This window comes from Ambystoma mexicanum, chromosome 3p, assembly GCF_040938575.1.
Source record: "Ambystoma mexicanum isolate Mex_15411 chromosome 3p, UKY_AmexF1_1, whole genome shotgun sequence".
Taxonomy (NCBI): domain Eukaryota; kingdom Metazoa; phylum Chordata; class Amphibia; order Caudata; family Ambystomatidae; genus Ambystoma; species Ambystoma mexicanum.
In genome coordinates, this window is record NC_090925.1 from 106,936,124 (window position 1) to 106,959,618 (window position 23,495).

General features: G+C 50.6%; 1 protein-coding gene across 3 annotated transcripts in view; it reads left to right on the forward strand.

Moving 5' to 3' along the window:
* Window positions 1–16,745: 16,745 nt before the first annotated feature.
* Window positions 16,746–23,495, forward strand: part of LOC138580132 (zinc finger protein 25-like) — a 340,122-nt gene continuing 333,372 nt past the window's right edge. For all 3 annotated transcript variants that reach the window (XM_069650436.1, XM_069650437.1, XM_069650438.1), the window contains exon 1: window positions 16,746–17,019. In XM_069650436.1, the coding sequence (XP_069506537.1) occupies window positions 16,768–17,019 (252 nt within the window). In that variant the 5' untranslated portion in view covers window positions 16,746–16,767. The remainder of the gene's footprint in view (window positions 17,020–23,495) is intronic.

A 23,495-nucleotide genomic window follows, 5' to 3' on the forward strand; every position in this document is an offset into this window, starting at 1 on the left:
AACGACGTTGATGAGGCAGCAGCTTCGATCCAAGCGGTGCTCGTCGACGACGGAGCATCAGCATCCTGCAAGGCAGAGGCGTGCGGGGCACCTCGATGACAATTGTTCTGGACCGCAAAGATTGTGGAGACGGGGGCCCAGCAAGGGCGTCGAGTTGTTCGAGTCTTTGTGGTCTTCGGGTGGCGGGAAACCCACCGGTAGGTTTCTCCTCGGCGCGTTGGTCGTCCTCGACTTTCTCCGGCAGGATAAAGCGGTCGACGGTGCGGACGAGGCAGTCCTTCGATTCAAATGTTCTTAGGCAAGGAGCGGACGGCTCCGGTCGTCGGCGGCACGGCGTCAAGTGGTTCCCACGGCTGGGCAACACAACTTCGACGGGCCTCCAGCGGTTACACAGACCTGCGAACCCTGGTCGACGGCAATGGACTTCGACGGCGGCGATGTCCGGGTGCTTCACTTCGATCTCCTCGGCGGTCCCGTCTCGGGTCGGCAGCCTTTCGAGGGTCTGACTTCCAGGGGGCTTCGGCGAAGATGTAGCGGTGCTCGATGATCCCTAGGAGCACGGGAAGAGGGCGCCTTACCAGGTCCTCTCTCGGGTCAGTCCTCGACGAATTCGGCAGCTTTCAGATCGGTCGAAGCAAGTGCAACAGCAAGTCTTCTTCTTCCAGCTGGACGTCGAGGATCAGCAGTTCCAGTTACTCTTAGAGTGGAGACTCAGCTTCTGAACGCTTCTGAACAATTACCAGTGGTGAGAGGTCCCCAGATATACTATTCTGTCTCTCATCCACACTGCTGGCACACACTCAGCAGCCAATCATACAGAAGGGCATTCATGCAGTCAGTCAGCCAATCAGGCACACAGTGCATTCAGGCCACACTCCTCCCTTTCAGACACTCACAACAAGGAATGTGGATTGGGACAAGTACCCAGCCATTCAACACTACACACTGCATTCAGGCCAGTTTCGGGCAGGGCTGTCCCAGTCTTTGTCTCTCATGCCAGAAACCAGACAACCACAACAAGAAGTGTATATTGGTCACACACTCCATTCACCCAGGTCCCACCCACAGGAGGTACCCACAACATACAGTCACTGGGAAGGCTCCAGTCAGTCTAGCTGGGCCTTCACAACAACACCATATATGGAACTTCCACCCAACAGCCAGTCAGGGGGAAGGGACAGAGTCAGGGCTTCCCAGGACTTTGGGAAACAAGGTAACAGGCAATAGAAAGCAAGAGGCCACAGGGGCCATCTTGTTTCCTATCAGGAATCAACTGATCCCAATGGCAGGGCCTGGGTATCCCAAAATGGAGGACACCCAGAGCACCTGTAAAATTCAGCATGGAGCTGCCACCAGCCCATACCCTGCTCTGTGGGCCACCCACAGGTGCCCAAAAACATACACTAGGGGCACAGGGTTGTACCCCTACCCATGGGTGCCATAAGGGTATCCCATGGGTCTGTTCACCAAACCAAAAGAGAGAGCTGCACTGCCAGGAGTCCCACATGGACTCCTGGGCAGAAAACACGACAGAACACACGATAAAAAGCAGTAAAGGACAAGGATTCAGAGGCCCTGTCCCTCTGATGCATTTCCAGCATCACAGTCGTCCCCCCCAGACTGAGGTGGAGGGTGTCTAATCTCCCACGGGATAGACACCCTCATCCAGACGGTCAACATACCTTCTGGAAAGGCCATCTGCATTATCGTGACTCTTCCCTGGTCTGTGCTCTATGGTGAAGTCTAGCCCTTGCAGGCTAATGGACCACCTGAGCAATTTCGGATTCTCACCCTTCATCTGCATAAGCCACTTCAGGGGCTTATGATCTGTTTGGACCTTGAAGGTAGACCCCGTAAGGTAGGGCCTAAAACGCCTAAGGCTCCAAACTATGCTAAAACACTCCTTTTCAACAGTAGCCCACCTAAGTTCTCTACCCTTGAGTTGTCTACTGATGAATATGATAGGATGTTCTCTCCCTTTGTCATCTAACTGGGACAAGACAGCTCCAATTCCGGTGTCGCAGGCATCCGTCTGGACGATAAAGGGTCGACTGTAGTCAGGCGCACACAACACAGGTGCCCTACACAGATTTTCTTTCAAGCCATCAAAGGCCCTCTGACAGTCTTCGGTCCAATTAACCTTCCTAGGCTGTTTGGGTGAGGTTAGAGCTGTCAGGGGTGCAGCTATGGTTCCATAGTCTGCCATGAAATTGCGATAGTACCCAGTGAGGCCCAAAAAGGCTCTCACCTGGGTTTGAGTAGTGGGAGTCTCCCAGTTCTGTACATCCTGTACTTTACTGGAGAGAGGTTGGATTCGACCCCCTCCTACCTCATGACCAAGATAGGTAACTTTCCCCTGAGCTATCTGGCACTTGGTGGCCTTGATAGTGAGGTTAGCCCTTTTCAAGGCCTGCAACACCTTATCCAGATGTGTCAAATGCTCTTCCCAGGTGGAACTGTAGACGGCAATGTCGTCTAAGAAAGCCACACAAAAGGCTTCCAGCCCACTGAGCGCATGGTTGACCAATCTCTGGAAGGTGGCAGGGGCATTCTTCAACCCAAAAGGCATGACCCTAAACTGGTAGAGTCCCTCAGGTGTTGAGAAGGCCGTCTTTTCCTTGGCATGGTCCGTCAGAGCTATTTGCCAATAGCCTGAGGTAAGGTCAAAGGTGCTCACAATTTTGGCAGCACCTATGGTGTCCACGAGCTCATCAGCCCTGGGCAATGGGTGCGCGTCAGTTTTGGTGACGGCATTGACTCCTCGGTAGTCCACACAGAACCTCCAATCCTTGGTAGCCGCCTGGGAACTTGCCTTGGGGACAAGGACCACTGGACTGGACCAGGGACTGGTTGCGGGTTCAATAACACCCAGATCCAAAATCTTGGCAACCTCAGCCTGGATGTGGTTCTTGACGGTATCTGACATACGGTAGCACCTGCTTTTGACAGGCACACTGTCACCAGTGTCAATTTCATGCCTACACCATGGTGTAAGGCCTGGCGTCAGTGAAAACAGAGAGGCATACTGTTGGAGCAAAGCCCTGCAGGCCCTCTGTTGCTCTGTTGTCAAATCCGGAGAGAGATGTACTCCCTCCACTCAGCCATCCTGAGGGTTGCTATGCAGCAAATCAGGAAGGAGCTCACTCTCATCCTCTTCTTGCCCTGAAGCTAGCAAGAGACATGAGACTTCTGCTCGCCGGTGGAAAGGCTTGAGCCTGTTGACATGGAATATCTGAGGGGCTACCCCAGAGGCTCCCATGTCAACCAGATAATTGACTTCGCCCATCTTGTAGATGATCCTGAAGGGTCCAGTCCACTTGTCTGCCAAAGCTCTAGGCTTGGTAGGCTCCATCACAAGGATTTCCTGTCCCGGAGTCCAATCCACTTGCGAGGCTTTAAGGTCATGCCAGTACTTATTCAATTCCTGGCTGGCCTTGAGATTTGCTGTTGCCTGACCCATCATCTGTGTCATCCTCCGTCTGAGGCCTAACACATAGTCCCCCACTTGCTTGGCAGGACCTGGAGGGGTGGCTTCCAAGCCTTCTCTGATCAAGGCGAGGGGCCCCCTCAGGGGATGTCCAAAGAGTAACTCAAAGGGGCTGAAACCAACACCCTCTTGAGGTACCTCTCTGTAAGCAAACAGCAGGCATGGCAGGAGAAGATCCCATTTCCTCCTTAGGGGTTCTTCCAAAGCCCCTAGCATGCCCTTGAGAGTTTTATTAAATCTCTCAACCAGACCATTGGTCTGGGGATGGTAAGAGGTGGAGAACTTGTAGGTTACCCCGCACTCTTTCCACATGGTTTTCATGTAACTAGACATGAAGTTGGATCCTCTGTCAGAGACAACCTCCTTGGGGAATCCAACACGGGTGAAAATGCCCAGGAGAGCCCTGGCAACCACCTTGGCAGTAACAGTCCGAAGGGGTATTGCCTCAGGGTACCTGGTGGCATGATCTACCAAGACCAGGATGAACCGATGTCCACCTGAAGTGGGAGGGTCAAGGGGACCGACGATGTCGATGCCCACCCTCTCAAATGGTGTGCCAACCACTGGCAATGGCTGCAGTGGGGCAATGACACTGCCTCCAGTCTTGCCAGACAACTGACAATTTGGGCAGGTCCTGCAGTGGGACTCCACCTCTACTCCCATCCGTGACCAGTAGAAATGGGCAGAGAGCCTCTGCTTAGTCTTCTTGGTCCCAAGATGACCAGCCAAGGGCACCTCATGCGCCAACTGCAGTAGGAAGGGCCTGTAAACCTGGGGTACCACAAACCTCTTGAGGGCACCAGGTTCAGGCTTAGTGGGCTCACTAACAAGGAGCTCACCCTCCCAATAAATCCGGAATGTCCTAGGCACTTCTCCTTGTGCCTGGGACAGGGCCTGTTTCCTCAGTCCCTCGAGAGAGTGGAACTCTCTCTGTCCCTTACAGAAGTCTGCCCGGGAGGGTCCCCCTTCAGCTAACAAGCATTGAAGGTCGGGATGATCCTCCGGGTTGAGAACCTCTCCCACAGGAGAGTCTTCTGTCTCTTCTCCCACAGGAGTTGAGTTTGGGTTTTCCACTGGACCCAGCCCGTCCGGAGCATGGATCCCAATGGGTGCTGTCGGAACAGCAGGAAGAGAAGGTGTTCCCTCCACAGAGGTGGCCTTCTTGGTCTTCCTTCTTCTTGCCTTAGGCTTTGCCTTTGGCTCGGGTAACCGACTCACAGCCAGACCCGGTGTCACCTGTGACCTAGTGACTGCAGCAGCAGTCATGGGAAGACCATCCGAGATCAACCCCAACTCTACTAGATCATTTCCTAACAGAATGTTAGCAGGGACATTGTCCTGAACCAGGACAGGAAGCTTTGCTGTCTTGTCTCCAATCATGAGTGTGACTAAGGCTACAGGCGATAATTTGGGAGGCCCACCAACTAACCTGGTGGTTCTCAGAGGAGCACCTACATAGTCCTCTGGCTTGAGCAGGGTCCTGTCCACCACTGTCATGCTTGCCCCAGTGTCTCTCAAACCAGTAGAAGGCTGGCCATTCAAGAGGACACTTCTCAAAAACCTACGGGTGTTCTGTGGGATAGTCGCCAGTACTTCTGCATACTGGTCCCAGGCCCCAAGGGACACTAAGGAAATCTCTACCGGAGCACCAAATGTGATCCCGGTAGAGGTGGGGAGGACAGTGGCGTCCACCTCAGACACGGGGTAAGGGTAGGTCAGGCTGACAGCCTGTACTCCACGTGCCTTACCTTTACACTTGGAGTCACCCCTTCTGTGATCCAGAGCCCCACAGTCCCAACAAGTGCCAGGAGTGCGGGGTACGGTACTGGAACCACTGGGAGCCTGCTTTGCAGCAGGTGGACCACTACTCTTATTCCCACCCACAGATGACTTATCCCCACTAGATTTTTGGGCCTTGGGAGAGGAAGGTTTAGGTTTACCCGACTGTGACTGCTTGTGGGACTCCTCAGCTTTCTGAGAGGCCCCCTTTTCTTTGTCCTTGTCCTTCCCACTGGAGTCCTTAGGGGACACCCGGTGTGAGACACACTTGTCAGCCAACCTAGCCAGCTTAAAGGGGTCCCAAATGTTCTGGTCAGCCACATACTGACGCAGCTCTGGTGAACAGGCTTCAGAAAAATGCTCAAAAAACAAGAGGTGGGACAATTCAACAAAAGTCTTAACCTTGTATCCATCAATCCACCCCATCATGTTCATGTGCGCAGCACTCACCCAGTCAACCCAAGACACATTCTCTCTTTTCTTAAAATCCCTGAACCTTCTAAGGTATTGGGTAGGTGTCTTGCCAAACTTGGCAATCAAAGCAGACTTCATACACTCATACTGACCCCTTTCTTCCACACACAGCTTCAGAATACAGTCATATCCAGTTTGAGGCACTCTGCTTAACAAACACTTAGCCCAATCTCTTTTATCAACATCATGAATCGCACAAGCCATTTCAAACGCTTCAATCCATTGGAGGATATCTGAACCCTCCACAAATACACCAACCAAATCTTTCATAAACTTGGTGGCTGGGGACCTGACACTCTCACTGGTTTTAGCTGAAGTCCCCACTCTAGCTTTCTCTAGCTGGATTCTCTGACATTCAGTGTCCTGGCTCTTGAGTTCAAGGTCCTTACTTCTGAGTTCAAGATCCCTATTCTTGAGCTCCACTTGTTGAGCCAACTCCTCTTTCTTAAGTTCAGCATCTATTTCCAACTTGCGGTATTCAAAGGCCAATTTCATCCTTAATAACTCAAGCTCCAAGGAATTGCTGGGGTTTGTAACAGAGGCAGCAGGAATGGCGGCATTCCCAGAAACAGATTCAGCAGAAACCCCAGGGGCAGAGTCCTCATTGGTTGCATTCCCCCCCCTCATCAAGAGTTTCACCATCAGTCTGGTAGTCCACCAGGGCAGCTATCAGCTCAGCCCTAGACTTATCCACAAAGTCTAACTCCCTGGCTTCACAAGCACTCTGGAGAGCCTCCAAGCTCATCCGAGTCAATTTGCCATTTGCAATAGACTCCATTGTTTGTAATGCAGTTATCTTGTACACAACTAAACCTTAATTTAATAAAGTGCAGATATTTTGTAAGTGGCACGGTTATACACTGATTCTTAAAACCATAAGCATCCCACCGCTGCCACCAGTGTAAAGACTCGTAGGGGGTGGTCTGTACTTCTGCTCTCTATATGGTAGAGGGGAGGCACAGAGGACCCCAGCCTAGATTCTCTATTCGGTAGCTATAGTCGAGCAATCAAGGCCTAGCTTCTCAGGAGGTGATGCAGGCTGGTTCTTAAGTACAGTGTAGTCCCCAAGCCCCCACAAAGGAATGTCCACACACTGTATTGGTTAGAACACAGTCTTTATATAATCAATATTCAAGGTTATGTACACTTATCATAATAACTCACTTTGTACTTAGGAAAATCAACAATGGCAAATATATACAATTCTAAAGTGGTACCACCCTTTGTATTAGATGTCATTAAAGTGCATCAACAATACTGTAACACTGTCACACAGATCAATAGAGTGAAACCAGCAATAGAGAGAGGAGAGAAAATAAGATGGTTGAGCAATAGGCAGAATACTGGCCCCTACCACTAGACACAGTTCTGTGTGGAGATCCCCCACCTGGGCAACCTGTAAAATAAAGATATAGCACAAGCCCAGTCCATATATTGTTCTGCAAGTCTTATTCCCTTCTATGATGTTTTTACCCCCCCAATGTACCTGGTGGAGTCGAGTTCTTCGAAGAGGAGTCGACAGATCCTTCTTGAGCGACCCCCTTTCAAGCGGGAGTACCGGATCGTCGAGAGGCGTCGAGAAGCGTCGAGGAACTCGGCGTTCGGCGGCGGGGAATCGACGGCCCTTCTTGAATGCCTTCCCTTTCAAGCGGGAGACACGGGGCGTCGAACGTCCGACAACAAACAGGGTAGAACGGCGTCGATGAGGCGGCAGCTTCGATCCATGCGGTGCTCGTCGACGACGGAGCATCGGCGTCCTGCAAGGCAGAGGCGTGCGGGGCACCTCGATGACAATTGTTCTGGACCGCAAAGATTGTGGAGACGGGGGCCCAGCAAGGGCGTTGAGTTGTTCGAGTCTTTGTGGTCTTCGGGTGGCGGGAAACCCACCGGTAGGTTTCTCCTCGGCGCGTTGGTCGTCCTCGACTTTCTCCGGCAGGATAAAGCGGTCGACGGTGCGGACGAGGGAGTCCTTCCATTCAAATGTTCTTAGGCAAGGAGCGGACCGCTCCGGCCGTCGGCGGCACGGCGTCAAGTGGTTCCCATGGCTGGGCAACACAACTTCGACGGGCCTCCAGCGGTTACACAGACCTGCGAACCCTGGTCGACGGCAATGGACTTCGATGGCGGCGATGTCCGGGTGCTTCACTTCGATCTCCTCGGCGGTCCCGTCTCGGGTCGGCAGCCTTTCGAGGGTCTGACTTCCAGGGGGCTTCGGCGAAGATGTAGCGGTGCTCGATGATCCCTCGGAGCACGGGAAGAGGGCGCCTTACCAGGTCCTCTCTCCGGTCAGTCCTCGACGAATTCGGCAGCTTTCAGATCGGTCGAAGCAAGTGCAACAGCAAGTCTTCTTCTTCCAGCTGGACGTCGAGGATCAGCAGTTCCAGTTACTCTTAGAGTGGAGACTCAGCTTCTGAACGCTTCTGAACAATTACCAGTGGTGAGAGGTCCCCAGATATACTATTCTGTCTCTCATCCACACTGCTGGCACACACTCAGCAGCCAATCATACAGAAGGGCATTCATGCAGTCAGTCAGCCAATCAGGCACACAGTGCATTTAGGCCACACTCCTCCCTTTCAGACACTCACAACAAGGAATGTGGATTGGGACAAGTACCCAGCCATTCAACACTACACACTGCATTCAGGCCAGTTCGGGCAGGGTTGTCCCAGTCTTTGTCTCTCATGCCAGAAACCAGACAACTACAACAAGGAGTGTATATTGGTCACACACTCCATTCACCCAGGTCCCACCCACAGGAGGTACCCACAACATACAGTCACTGGGAAGGCTCCAGTCAGTCTAGCTGGGCCTTCACAACAACACCATATATGGAACTTCCACCCAACAGCCAGTCAGGGGGAAGGGACAGAGTCAGGGCTTCCCAGGACTTTGGGAAACAAGGTAACAGGCAATAGAAAGCAAGAGGCCACAGGGGCCATCTTGTTTCCTATCAGGAATCAACTGATCCCAATGGCAGGGCCTGGGTATCCCAAAATGGAGGACACCCAGAGCACCTGTCAAATTCAGCATGGAGCTGCCACCAGCCCATACCCTGCTCTGTGGGCCACCCACAGGTGCCTAAAAACATACACTAGGGGCACAGGGTTGTACCCCTACCCATGGGTGCCATAAGGGTATCCCATGGGTCTGTTCACCAAACCAAAAGAGAGAGCTGCACTGCCAGGAGTCCCACATGGACTCCTGGGCAGAAAACACGACAGAACACACGATAAAAAGCAGTAAAGGACAAGGATTCAGAGGCCCTGTCCCTCTGATGCATTTCCAGCATCACAGTCAGTCACTTTTCCAAGGAAAGAGTTGAGGGCAGATCTCTTTCTTTGGCTGGGGCCTCCCCCTGCAAACAGCCTCCCGGCCTCGCTGAAACTTGAGGAGAACCATCTCTGGTTACGGAAGCACCTCAAGACCTGTCCCTTTGCCTCTGCCTTCTCTCTTCCTCTCTCTTGCTGATCACCTGCCTGATCCATGCGCTGGTCATCTGGTCAAGCTCTGAATTCGGGCCCAGGTCCCTGCCTGTCCTATTGCAATCACGCACTGCCTCTTGGCTCCCCTGCACTTGTAGTCTGTATCTGTAACCCTACAGTCCCCGCTCATGCTCTTATCCTCCACCCGTTTGCTGCACTTATGAGAACCCACACTTGCCACCCGTTGGCTGCATTCTTATTACTCCTTTGTTACTGCACTTCTGCATCCTGCCCCACCCTCGGCACTTCTCCCCTCCCCCCTTCCCTTTTCTTGCGCTATCTAAATGACACAAGGCCTAGTAAGATCTGTGTTTTGTCCTATTATAAATGCATATCATTAAGGAGCACCCTGCCCCTGTGTGCACATTAAAACACACATCATACTCAGTGACAAATGATGTACAGTGGAGGCTGGTACATTTCTGAACTTAAGAGGCTTAAATGTTTGCGCCAATTAGGCAGGATCAACAGAGCACAGTGAGGGAGCCCAAACCCAACAAGGGTTTCTCACTCCCAAGAAAATGTTTGAAACATTGGGTTAAAAGTATGCATTTTTGAGCACTTTTTTTGCAAAATTGGGTAGAAATTCATACAATTTGCAATTGGTTTTGTATGGAAGCACATGGACATTCTCAATAATTGCAAATCACACATTGTGCATAGGAACATTTTCCAATAGATTTCATGCCGCCTTTCCACGCGAGATATGCTAATATAAAAATATATTCATGCTGGTTGTTCTAATTATGTCGATACAGGCTGCATCAATATATGCTATTATTACCATGTATGGACTCAGAGCTAGTAAAAATGCCATGCCACAGAAAGTATATCCAGGATGACTGTGTACCATAAGTGTTACCACTGGCCAGATTGTTCTACATTCAATGTGGGCCAATTTAGCCAAGTAGTATGTTTGCTTTAACCTTGATGCATAGTCCTGTGCATCAAGGGTAAAGCAAAAAGAGCACTGGCAATGCTAACAGTTTGGGCATTTGTGTAGGCATGGGAAAGGCACTTCTGTATTGGTATTAGCTGGCCATTGATAGTGCCAGTGCAAAATGGCTTGAGTACCTGAGCATCTAATAGCAGTGCCTGGTAAATGCCTAATACTTATACACAAGCCAAAACTGTTGGCTTTGCCAATGCTTTTTTTTAAAAGAACTTCAGCGAAAAACACGCAGGGTGTTTTTAAATTGAGTGGCCAAAGGCAGACCTGATTAAGACATTTTTATTACACGAGTTGCGTGTTTACAACTCCAATGAAGTCATGAACTCTCAGAAGACTCCTTTGAGGAAACACTTGCAGGCACACTGAGGGCAAAGTTTGACGGCAAGGCATGTTTAAAGCTGGCTCAAAGAGTTCCAGTGAGGAGGTGTTTTGAGTGGGGAGGGCAGGATCTGGGTGGGAATTGCCATAGGGATTAGCATGGCCATGAGAAGTCATTTCACTGTTAGCACCTGCATTCATAGCCATACATTTTTAGGTAATTGAAATTGTGATGTGGGGTTAGCACTTGCATGCTAGGGGAGTGATTAGAAGGGAAGTGGTGACATGAGACATCTCATTCTCACAGCAGTCCTTAAGTGTGACGTTTCAGAAATGAAGGCAAGAGGTAGCTGCTTGTAAAATTGAAGCTTCACCAGAATAGTCTCATTCGACATGTGGAAAAATGTTAGGTGCCCCCACACAAGGAAGTTTGCCCCTTCCTCACAGCCTCTGATGTTAGCGCCTCTCCCAACATTTGAAGTGTTAGTCCCCTATCCCCCTGACATTTTAGCGTAGGTGCACCTCTGATGCCATGAACCCACCCCTTAATGAAGTTGCCCCCAGGGCAGCTACATTTAGGCGTGGTGCTGAACACACACTCACAAAAAACACTTTCACCCATGCATTCATCCACCACTTATACAACTCCATACATTCATGTATACAAAAAACCAAACACAGCATTGACACAAACACCAACATGCACGCATGCATTCATACATACACATATACATACTAATTTAATTTAAATACACATATACACTTTTAATTTAAAATAAAAACACTTACCTTACCTCCATGCACCCTTAAAAAGCATCCACGCAGCCGACACGTAGAATTGCTGCCTGACAAGACAGAACTCCTCTCCCATCGTTCAGCGTGATCACGCTGACAACATGAACACACTGGCTGACAGGAGAGGAGTCCCCTCCTATCAGTCATCGTGGTTATGCTGAGCAACGTGAACACACTGCCTGACAAGAGAGAACTCCTCTCCCGTCAGTCAGCGTGATTACGCTGACAACATGAACACACTGACAGACAAGAGAGAACTCTCCTGTCAGTCAGCGTGATCATGCTGAGCAATGTGAACACACTGACTGACAAGAGAGAACTCCTCTGCCATCAGTCAGTGTGGTCACGCTGAGCAACGTGAACACACTGACTGACAAGAGAGAACTCCTCTCCAATCTGTCAGCGTGATCACGCTGAAAAGAACATACTGATTGACAAGAGAGAACTCCTCTCCTGTCAGTCAGTGTGGTTATGCTGAGCAACGTGAACACACTGACTGACAAGAGAGAACTCCTCTCCCATCAGTCAGTGTGGTCACGCTGAGCTACATGAACACACTGACTGACAAGAGGGAACTCCTCTCCCATCAGTCAGCGTGATTACGCTGACAACATGAACACACTGACAGACAGGAGAGGAGCCCTCTCCTGTCAGTCAGCATGATCACGCTGAAAAGAACACACTGACTGACAAGAGAGAACTCCTCTCTCATCAGTCAGCGTGGTCATGCTGAGCAACGTGAACACACTGACTGACAAGAGAGAACTCCTCTCCCATCAGTTATCGTGATCACACTGACAACATGAACACACTGACTGACAGGAGAGGAGCCCTCTCCCATCAGTCAGTGTGTTCACGCTGAGCAACGTGAACACACTGATTGACAAGAGAGAACTCCTCTCCCATCAGTCAGCGTGGTCATGCTGAGCAACATGAACACACTGATTGACAAGAGAGAACTCCTCTCCTGTCAGTCAGCGTGATTACGCTGACAACATGAGCACACTGACTGACAGGAGAGGAGTCCTCTCTTGTCATTTAGCATGTCCACGTTTTCAGCTGAATGACGGGAGGCAGTAGAGCCCACTTATGAGCCCTGCTGTCTCCCATTATTTTGCTGTTTGTTGCGGAGCCAAACGGCTTCGCAACAAAAAGCAAAATCATTGCAGGGGCAGAGAGCAGACAGCACAGTCCACCGTGTGAATAGAAGACATGGGAGACTGTGCTGCCTTCCACTTAGGAGAGGGGGCCGCAAGGCCCCCTGCAAGTGCGAGGCCCAGGGCAGTTTGCCCCCCCTGCACCTCACTCGTGACGGCCCTGCTTGAGGTTGCCACAGCGAGAGCATGAATACCTGGTATTCCAATTTCCTCTCCTTCCTGCCGGAATGTTTGTTTTCTTTCTTTGGTCAATGGCACACACTGAGACAGCTGGGGAGACTTGCTTATCAATCCGGAGTTCCTTGACGTACTGGGACGTCTGTTCAATACTCCTGGCCAAATTCAACTGCCTCCTCCAACTTCATATCTTTAGTCAAAAGTTTTTCTTGAATCCTGGTGTTGTTGGTGCACCTGGCCAACCGATCCCTGATCAGCGAGTCAGTCAGATGCTCAAATTCACAGGAGTAACTCAGTGATCTTAAACAGGCAACATAAGATTCCACTGACTCCGACTGTTCCTGTGTTTGCTGGAAAAATGTGTGCCTTTCAAAACTAATATTTTTCCGTGGTTCAAAATGGTCCTATAATTGTTTGAGAGCCAGGACATATTCATCCGCATCACCAGCCTCCGGCACCTGGTTCCTAGCTAAACCATCAACAATTCTGCGCCCTTCCACGCCTAGATTGTGGAGTAGAAGAGCCTTCTTGCGTGCAGAACAAAACCTCTCACCCCCCATTGCCACGAGGTAGTTCTCAAAAATGTCCTTCCACTTGTCCCACCTGATGGGAGGATGGCCTGGTTCATTCAAGAAAGAAATGGGGGACGGAATGGATGCAGCCATGGTAAGTGCAGAGAGAAGAAAAAATACATATATAGATAACAGATGAAAGTAAGGCTTTCCTCTCCTTCTCTTCCTCTGATCAGTATGATTTCATTTATTTTTTTTTCCGAAATGGAGCAAGATTTGCAATATCAACTTAAGAATTTGATGCCCGCGTGAGCCGAGTTAATTGCAGCTGAGAATCTGTGCCACTGGAACATGCACTCACAAAGTTCCTTTTTCAACAATGTAGAGCAGAACACATGAGAGAAAAAAAACTAGGCTTCTAAGCCTGCAAGGTTCAATGAGCCATACCGAAAAGAACGCGGTGCCAGCTGTAAGTTCGAGGTGCAAAATAACTATTGTGAAAACATTTCCCTTCACTCCAATCCTAGGCGTGGGAACTGGTTGCCAGGCATATTTCGTCACTACGGGAAGACCGGGGCTTGTGAAAGCTATTGGTTGCCAGGTAGGTTTCGTCACAATGGGAAGACCAGGACTTGTGAATGCTATCACTTTCAAGAAAGCGCACGTCGCAGGACGCTGAGCGCGAGGCGGAGCCAGGAATCCATGGGGCACCATTTGCGCAAAGCTCGCGACTCAGTGCCGTTCCAGCCTCCTTGCGGGGAATTTTGTACACCGTCTCCCCCTCTTGCTGTAACAAGCGTCCCGGACTTGCCTGGAATGCAGTCGGACTACTCTGCCAACCTCCTCTGTCTCTCCGTCAAGCCATAGCTCTCAACCATTTGTGTTTCAAGGGCGGGTGAAATCACCCGATTTTGTTTTTGGCGGGTGAGACGTCCATTGGAATGAATGGGCATGCAGGAGGCTTGGCGGGTGAGTCAGCTCTTTACAAGGCACGTGACACCCGCCAAAAGCGTGTGAGTTGAGAACGATGGTCAAGCCGCCTGCTGTCACTCTCACCAGGGAGGAGGGGTCCTGTCAATGTAGGGACACGGAGCGCTGACAGAGTGAAAGATGGACCCGATGAGGCTCCAAGGTGGGTCAACAACAAATCCTCGTCGCCAATGTTGAAATGATGTGACTCAAACAGCGGAATCAAGTTTGAGTGTTTATTAAGTGGAAAGACACACGACAGCAGGCGCTGCCCTCCAAGGCAAAACCCCAACTGGCACAGTTGGAATCTCACATGAAGAAAAACACTCCAACATAGAACAGTGTGATATCATAATGCAACTAATACACACAACTAAATAAACAGGAACCTCTAAATTCAGAACATTCCTGCATTATATTTTATGAATATGGTAATACATATAACAGCAGAATAAGTGACAAACCCAACAGCAACCAACTCAACATGCCTTCCCCTCGCATGCACTTACCAGCATCTAGTGGTCTTTCCATAGAGAGCGAAGAGATACTGCCAACGATAACGTCATCTTGGGTTTTGGTGACGGTTGGTATCACTTGCGTCAAATTGCTTTCTTATCGCGCGCCACAATCACGTGACTGTCCCGCGCCTCTTCACCCCTGGAGGAAAACACAAACCAGAGCAACTGTCAAACGGCAAAGACAACATACTTGCCAACCCTACAGATTTAGGCAGTAGGCTACTGCTTTTTAAGCAGTCCTACCGCCTACAGATTTCAGTGACAGATCCTACTGCTTTTTACAGTGGCAGGTAATTTATGTGACTGTAAGGCAGGCTCAAGGACAGAGCATGCAACACATGAATTAGTATGTCTGTACAGTGGGCTGGTAGGTGACAGGGCTCAAGTCGAGGGTACACGCGGGGGGACGGAGTCCACCCACTTTATTCAGAGGGTGGACTCAGTCCCCACACAGCTAAAATGAGAAATATTGAATGTCCTCTTTAAATTTATGAATTAAAGCCATGCTCGGCAGTTGGCAGATTTGTAGGTTGGACACTTCACCACTAAACCTGATGAAAAATAAACAACTCAAGGTGAAATTTCCCATTTCGGTACTGCAAGTTCTGGGGGGAAACATTTGTATTGGTACTTGGAGTTTAAAACATGCACACCTTTTAAAGTTTCCAAAAACACTATTAGAAAAAAATATCCTGTCTTGTGTGTGTGTTGATTTTATGAAAGGCAAATGCCATTCGTCCTGTTCAATTTGGGTGGTTATCCAAAGTCAATTTAATGAAATGTGCATATTTCCCCTTGATATTCTAATTTCTGGCGACGTCACATCCCATTGCATTTGTTGATGAGTCCCCCCACTTTAATTTTCAGGACTTGACCCCTGGTAGGTGATTACTTTGATTGGGCTCAGACCAATCCACTTATCTGACAGATACACAAGTGTCCTGCACTCTAGCCGGGACAACCCTTAGGTGAACCACTAGTGAATGTTAATGTTAAAGGACATTTGTACCACGCACTATCACCATCGAAGTGGTCCCCTTGCGCTCTAAAGGCAAGTGACGGCGTATAACGCCATCACACAGCATCTGCCTATCAGACTGAGGCTGGTATCAGTGACCATGTCATTCAGTCTTTAACTTGCAATAAATATGTACTGCCTTGGCTGCTGCTACAGAGCAGTGGCCAACGTTGCCCACCAGCTATGTGTGATTACCTTCTCTGAAGTTAGGTAATTGAATTTGGTGTTAAGTTACCATTCAGAATTATACGTTTTTAACATTTGAACATCTTTCCATATTGTGCTGTTTGATGGGTTGTGTATTTTAGAATACTTCAATGGTGCCAACAATGTATGTTATGTATTTTCCCGTAATGTCATTGTTATGGGAATTATTAATTTTTGAAACTTCAAAATCCTACATCTTTTTGGTCACAGAATGTTGGCAACTATGAGACAAGGCCGCGGGTGGAGGGGAATGTACGGTGCGGAATACCGCTCATGAGTCATGACGCAACACCTTATTGTTACCTGCATAAGAATCCACCACCCCGGGCAATAGAAACGGCACATTTTGCTGAGATTCCGTCTCACAAAACGCATACATGCTCGTACGATGTGTTTCTATGTGCGAGACTCGGAATGAAAACATATCAAATATGGAGCTGTTTGCCCTTGGTGTTACATAGAGGATTTGAGCAGTGCCGACCCCCCACAATCCTTCTTTTCGAAGCCCTGTAAATTAAACAGGTGCCAACAGCAAGGTTGACTGGCATGTTTATTTCCTTTTTCTCCCCATTGGATCGATTATCAAGAAGATACGATGCTGACAGAGATGGGCTTTATTAGTGCACTCTTGTCGGGTACTGGTGAACCAAGAACTCTAAATCACTGTATATGAAAAAGGGGTTCCAATAAAACAAACGATCCCAAATGACTTAACATCTGACACTATATTTAATCCAGTGGTGGAAATTAAAGTGAACTCCGACTGCAAATCCCAAAATGCAGGTGTTGTGGAAAGCAAGCACAGGCCTGGAGTGGCAGTGGCCTGACTTGGAGTCCCCCGTGTTCCCGAGTTAACCCCTCTGAGCAGGAGTGTGGGGAGCAGTGTCTCGGGGCATGGAGCAGCCTCAGAAGGCGGCGCATGGATTTGCTCTGGAAACGTTCAATGGATAGCTGTGTTTCTTCTGTACGCCTGCCCCACGAATCAGGACCCGGAGGCTGCTCGAACGGCTCCCACCCGGGCGATTGCACATCTCCGATTCCACCTGGATCCCAATTCGGAGACATAGCAGCGCCCCGCCCCCTCCCCATCCCCCTCTCCCTCCTAGGCAGTGCAGCTGGCAGCATTAGCATGAAAATCCGACAGGATAGCTTCTTGCAGCCTTCGCATAAGGTGAGTTCATGGCACGTGAATGAAACCAGCGGTTTGTGCAAGACATGCATGGCCTCAGTTCATATAAATACCGAACAAAAACAGTAATAATATCTTTGCAGCTCAAAAATAACATTTTCGTGCTGTAGCGAGTTCATTCCCTTCAATGCATTCCGATGGGAATTTGAAGTTGCACCACCAATGTTTAAGTTCCCTTTATTAGAACGTTGCATGGTTTAGAACAGTCTTTGTATCACATGGGAAATTGTCACGGTCATTTATGACACTATAGAACACCAGCTTTCCCGCCAAAGACCTTGACATTAACATACATTAGTAAAGCCAGTAGGTGTTGGTGTTTGCTTATGTATGGATGAGCTTGTGGGGATTGAGGGTGGATGGATGGGTTGATGATGGTGATTGTTTAGATGGTGTTACCTTCTAGGAGGACGCGCACACTGAGAGGTTTCTCAACACGTCTTTATTTTACTTTCCCTAACAGTAACTGGCGCTTCTCGCACCTTACCCAGAACTCCCTTCGTTCCCCAACTACCCGTCATAAACTCCGCCTCTCCAACGGCGGGGGCTAACCAAGTTAACCCATTGGTGGCCGGCAACACCACCCCCGAACAATATGTCCAAACATCAACTCAACACTCTTCAACAAGCCTCATAGGTTTCTTGATGGCTCGCCGTGGTCTCTCATCTTGGGCAACTGGCCCTAACATTTCCTGAGTTCCTGCTTCATGGTTTGTCCCTCCAGGGTCTCCTCCCGGAGGGGTCCACGGTCGTCTCGCAGTTCTGGGGAAACCGGTCTCTGAGGTAACTCTGCTCCCTCTAGCCTGACATAGTGTCTGAATTGCTGACAGTTCCTGGTGACAGCTCTGTTTTGATCTTCGGCTGTCACCATCGTACCTTTCACTGCGGTTACCCTCATGGGACTTGGGGAAAACCGCGGATCTGTCTTTCTGGGCGTTGGCTGTTGGACGAGAACTTCATCTCCTATGTGGCAGTCTTTTGTCACTGCATGGCGGCGAGCGTCAGTGTCTCGTCTTGCTCTCTCTTTGGCTTCTGCATCCTTTTGGAGTATGTCCATGTCAGGCGGCTCATCGCTTGACGGGTTGCGTGGTATGCGGGTTCGCACTTCGTAGCCGAGCATTAGCTCGGCAGGTGTCTTGTTCGTAGCTTCATGGGGTTTGTTTCTACAGTCTCGTAGAAGTCGGCACAGTGCCTGGTGGGGATTGACTGCTTGGACTCTGGCCCTCTGTATCGTCTTTTTAATTGACGCCATGAAGCGTTCTGCCATTCCGTTCGCTTGTGGGTGGCGGGGGGTTATCTTCATATGTCTGAAACCCAGATGCTTCGCCAATGCCCGAACTCGTGTCCACAGAACGGTGGTCCATTGTCAGATTTGACTGTTTTGGGGATTCCCCACTCGCTGAATACTTCTTCCAGTGCTGCTGCTACTTGGGTAAACGCTGTGGTGGTAACCAGTTTGAGAATCGGGAATCTTGAATGTTCGTCTATTAGAAGCAGGAGATAGTCACCCGCTTCCGTGGGCCCATAGAAGTCCATGGCTACTCGCTCCCACGGGCGATCGGGTATCTGCGTATGCTGTAGTGGGGGTGGGTTTTCAGCCGGGGCCGTGCACTGGCAGGCATGACAGTTCTTCACCCATTCCTCTACCGCTGCATCTAAGAAAAGGAACCAGACATGGCACCTCAACTGTTTTTTGGTGTTTTCGGCCCCTCTGTGCCCCTCATGGGCCGTTCGGACAACCTCGCTCCCTAATGTGGCAGGGATGACAATCCTGCACCCTCTGAGAAGAATATTGTTGTCCTTGACAGCCAGTTCCTTGTGCACCCTTGCCAGCCTTTCGATCTCCTGTCTGCTCACTCCCAGGTGTGCCAGCATTGCCCTGTGATGGTCTTTCCACTTATTGGTCAACGTGAGGCTGATAGTGAGGGCTGCCGTAGGGTCAGCAGCTGATGCAGTGGCAACCATCTCAAGGGATAAGGCCGGTGGTAACGAGTTGGATGCTACGTACTGCACATAGGCGACATCACCTTTCCGGGTCAATGGGGATCCGACTGGATGTCGCGACAGATAGTCAGAGGGGTTGAGGTCACCCCCAGGACAATGTATAATGTCATAGTCGTATTCCGCTCAATCCTTGGGGGCATCCTGGTGTGCGGGTTCCCGAACAACGACAGAAGCGCCTGGTGGTCAGTGATCAAGGTGAACGGTTTCCCAATGAGGAAGTTTCTCTCCTTCTCCGCCTGGGAATAGGCCAGTTCTGGGGTTGACAATGCCCTGCTTGCATAAGCAACCACGTGTCTGGGGTTGATATCTGCGCCGCTGGTTTGGGCTAAGATGGCTCCAAGGCCAACTGGGCTTGTGTCTACCACCACTTCTGTGTGCCACGAGGGGTTGAAGTACGCAATGCGGTGGGCTTCCGTTAGGGCTTGCTTGATGCTGGTAAAAGCCTGGCGGCATGCGGGGGTCCACTCAAAAGTTGAGTCTTTTTGCAACAGCTTTCTCAGCGGGTCAGTGAGGGAGGCATAATGGGGTATGTACCTTGCACAGTATCCCGCCATGCCAAGGAAGGAGCGGATATCCGCAACCTTCTGTGGTTCGCTAAGGTTGGTGATTGTGTCGACTTTGTCGGGATCTGGCATCATCCCTTCAATGGAAAAGATGTGTCCAAAGAATTTTAGTTTTGTCTTTCTGAATCGGCACTTGGTGATGTTGAGTGTGAGGCCCGCCTCCTGAAGCGCTGCACAGGCGGTGTGTAATGCTTTGTCGTGGGACTCCTTTGACGATCCAAAAACGAGGATGTCGTCACTGTAGTTTAGATTGCCCCTTATGGGTCTGATGACCTGGCGTATGGCTTCCTGGAAAATCGAGACGAGATACCAAAATTCAGTCTCCGGTATCTGAAGAGTCCGTCGTGCGTCGCAAACGTTGTGATGGGCCTGGAGTCAGGATGTAGCTCCAGCTGATGGTAGCCTTGGATTAGGTCGAGCTTGGAGAACATCCGGGCATTGTTTAGTTGCACAATCATGTCCTCAATGCACAGAACTGCATGCCTCTCCCGTTGAATGGCGGTGTTTGCTACCCTCATGTCCACACACAACCGGATCTTGCCACCTTCCTTGGGCATGACCACAAGAGGGGATACCCATGGTGTTGGCCCCGTTGCCGGTTCGATGATGCCATCGGAAAGCAGTTGTTGGAGTGCTTCTGACACTGCCGCTTGCATGTGGAACCCAACTCTTCTGGGATGTTGTGGCACGGGTCTCACCGAGGGGTCGATGTGGAGTCTGATGGGAAGGGCCTTGAGTTTTCCCAGCCCTGAGCATAGGTTGGGGAATTTTCTTGTGATGTCGCCTTATGTGATGAGGTTCTGTGATTGGTAGCATGCTATAGTGCCGACAGAGTCCCTCGGATTTAGTCTGTTCGAGGTTGCGGTGATGGTGTCTCCCGCCTTCACGTGTATCTCAATCAATCCTAGGCGGGATGCCGTATGATAGCTGAGTAGGCATCGGCTTCTGGCAAGTGAACGGATGATGTGTATTGTGTCCACTTGCCGACCATTCAGGAGAAGACGTTGTGTGAAGCGCCCCACTGTCTGCAGGGGGGTGGCAGCTCACCACTGAAAAATTCTCGAGTGAGATGGTTCGAGCGTCGGCAGGTTTGGTATTTTAGCATAGTCCTGCTTGCCCATGATATTAACAGTAGCGCCTGCGTCGACCATGAATTGGAATTGGCAGTTCCCCATTTTGATCGGGATTTTGGGGGCCTCCCTGGCCTCTTCATTGTCAAGTATGAGATTGACGTACTCGTCCTGGTCGAACTGATCATATGGCATGTTGTATGCTGTTTCCTGTTCGTCATGGTAGAATGTTTCAGGCCTATATTCTGTCAGTGGGTAATCATACTCATCCGTGAAATATCTGGTTTGGCCTGCCTGGTCCAGCTGTGGTGGGTACCCCTGTGTTTGGTACTCATCAATGGCTCTGACGTATCGCCTCTGTCCTTGCCCTTGTTGGTAGTATCTGGGTTGGTTATATTGTGGGGACGGCGAGCTGAGAGGCGTCCTGCCGGGCGCTTGGGGGCACATTGGAGTAAATGGTATGCCTTCTCTACATACGGAGTGAAAGTGTCCCTCTCTTTCGCAGTTTGTGCATCGTTGGGATAAAGCTGGGCATGACCCTGAGTGTGGAAAAGACATCCCACAGCGGCAGCATTGTCTCTGTTGGCGTGGAACCTGCGTAGCTTGTGCTCTGTATGGTTGCGACCCTCTGTCGCCTTGACGAGGGGGCTGTATGGCTGCGACAAGTTCATTGGTGTCTTGTTTGGGGTTGCCTGTGTTGCCCATGGATGAGGCTTGGGCATCAACCCTCTCATGTATTCGAGCAAGCTCACTGACTTCTGGGATGGTGAGGGTTTTTTTTAGTAGCTGTTTCTTGAGTGCGGAGGAAAGACACCCTTCTATGACCCTCAACCTTATCGCTTCTTCTAGAGAAAATGCGTCGAACTGGCAGTTTGCTCCCTTCACTCTTAAGCGGGTTATGAATTCGTCGACTGTCTCTTGTGGCAATTGGGTGCATTTGTTAAATAAATACCGCTCGTAGTCGCGGTTGAGTTTGATGGTGAGGAGTTTGTCTAGGGCCCCAATCAGGTTTGTGAAAGTATTTTGTTCAGCTGCGGGAATCGTTTTCACAACTGTCTTTATCCCCCCCCCCCACCAAATTGAGGAAGATGTCCCTGATGTTGGGGGAGTCGCCGCACCAGACCCCCTCACATAGTGCTGGAAGTCTTCCATCCTGTCAGTCCATCTCGGCCCCTTGGTGGCTTGGGGTGCCATGGTGAATGGCGGGGGTAGCCGCAGCTGTATTGGTTTTGTCTCGTGGGCCGGTTGGGAGGATCCAGGATTGGACACAGGGTTGCTCATGTTGCTGGGCGGTGGGAGCCTGCGGGTGTACAATCAGCCCGTGTGTGTGGTGATTTGCTGCCTCAAACTTTCTGGCCTGGAGCGGTGGCCGCACCACGGACGTTCACACACGCTGGTGTAGGCCTAGCAGGCAGGTGAGCGTGTACTTGCACCCACTTGAGAGTCCGGTGACAGGAATGGGCCGAAAAGGAGCCCCAGTTGCTGTGAGGAGGAGGTTTCCACTCGGCTCTGATGGGCCCCTGTGTCGCGTGCTGAGTGTGGGAGGAGGAGAAGAGGGCTGGAACGTGCAGCCGGAGGGCGTGGGTGGGATCACCGGCACGCGTCGCTTGAGAGGACCTGGCGGACTGCCAGGACCAAATGCGCACTTCCCAGTGCTCGCGCCGCTGTCTGGCACGCCGTACCGGGCGTGACGATGGAGGAGGAGAGGAGCTCGGTGTCAACTTCCCTCTCTTGTTGGGGTTGTGTCTCCCGGTTCCCCTCCTCCACCTCCTCACCTGAGTCCTCTTCCTCCGTACTCAAGGATCTGTGGGATCTGTAGTCCTTTTCTTTTTTGTGGTGTAGCGGGGGTCCCATACGGGAGGAAGCCACAGTGAGGGTTGCTAGGACGCACCTCTCTGGGGCCCCCTTCCCAGAAGGGACCAATACGGGGAAAAAGCCAATTGTGGCAAAAAAAACCTTTGAAGTGGTGTACTGTAGGCTTGTTTGAAGATGTAGACACAAGCAACAGTGATGGGATACTTCCGGCAAGAAACCGGTAGGACTCGAAATCGTGGAGCAGAGTGCGGAAAGAGAAACTCCCGCAGGCAGTATCAAAAGAATAGGTAGAGCACTAAGAAAAAGAGAAAAGAAAGCAGGGAGAGAGAGAGAGAGAGAGAGACGAAGGAACTGAAGGGTGCCGTGGACGGTGTGCGGACCTCGCCCGGCGGAGGCAGCTCAAAGGCAAGTAGAGCAAGGGAGCGGTAAAAGTACCGAAAGGTAAGAAAAGAGACCGGAAGGGTCCGGGAAGATAACACTGCGAAGCGCAACAATGGCAGCAAAAGCAAAACACAGCTGACCGAAAGGTTGCAACGCGCATGTGTCAAAAAGGGGTGTGCCTAAATAGTTATACGTGCATGATGTGAAAAAGAAACTAGACCGCTGCATGCACGTAGATGAATGCGTGATGGAATCAGGAAGTACGGTGGAGAATCAAACGGGGCCACAGACGCCCGTGTCCAAAGCGTCGCATGACACTCGGCGCGTAGGCAGACGCCCAAGCGTACGCGGCGGATTGCCGTTACTCGTACTGGAGGAGTAGGAGGAGAGTCTGCGGGTCATCCGAGCGAGGATGTGGCGGATTGCCAAAGGAGGACTCCGCTGTGCCCACGGACAGCCTTTGTCGCCAGTGTTACCTTCTACGAGGCCTGAAAGGAGGACGCGCACACGGAGAGGTTTCTCAACACGTATTTATTTTACTTTCCCTAACAGTAACTGGCGCTTCTCGCGCCTTACCCAGAACTCCTTTCGTTCCCCAACTCCCTGTCATAAACTCCACCTCTCC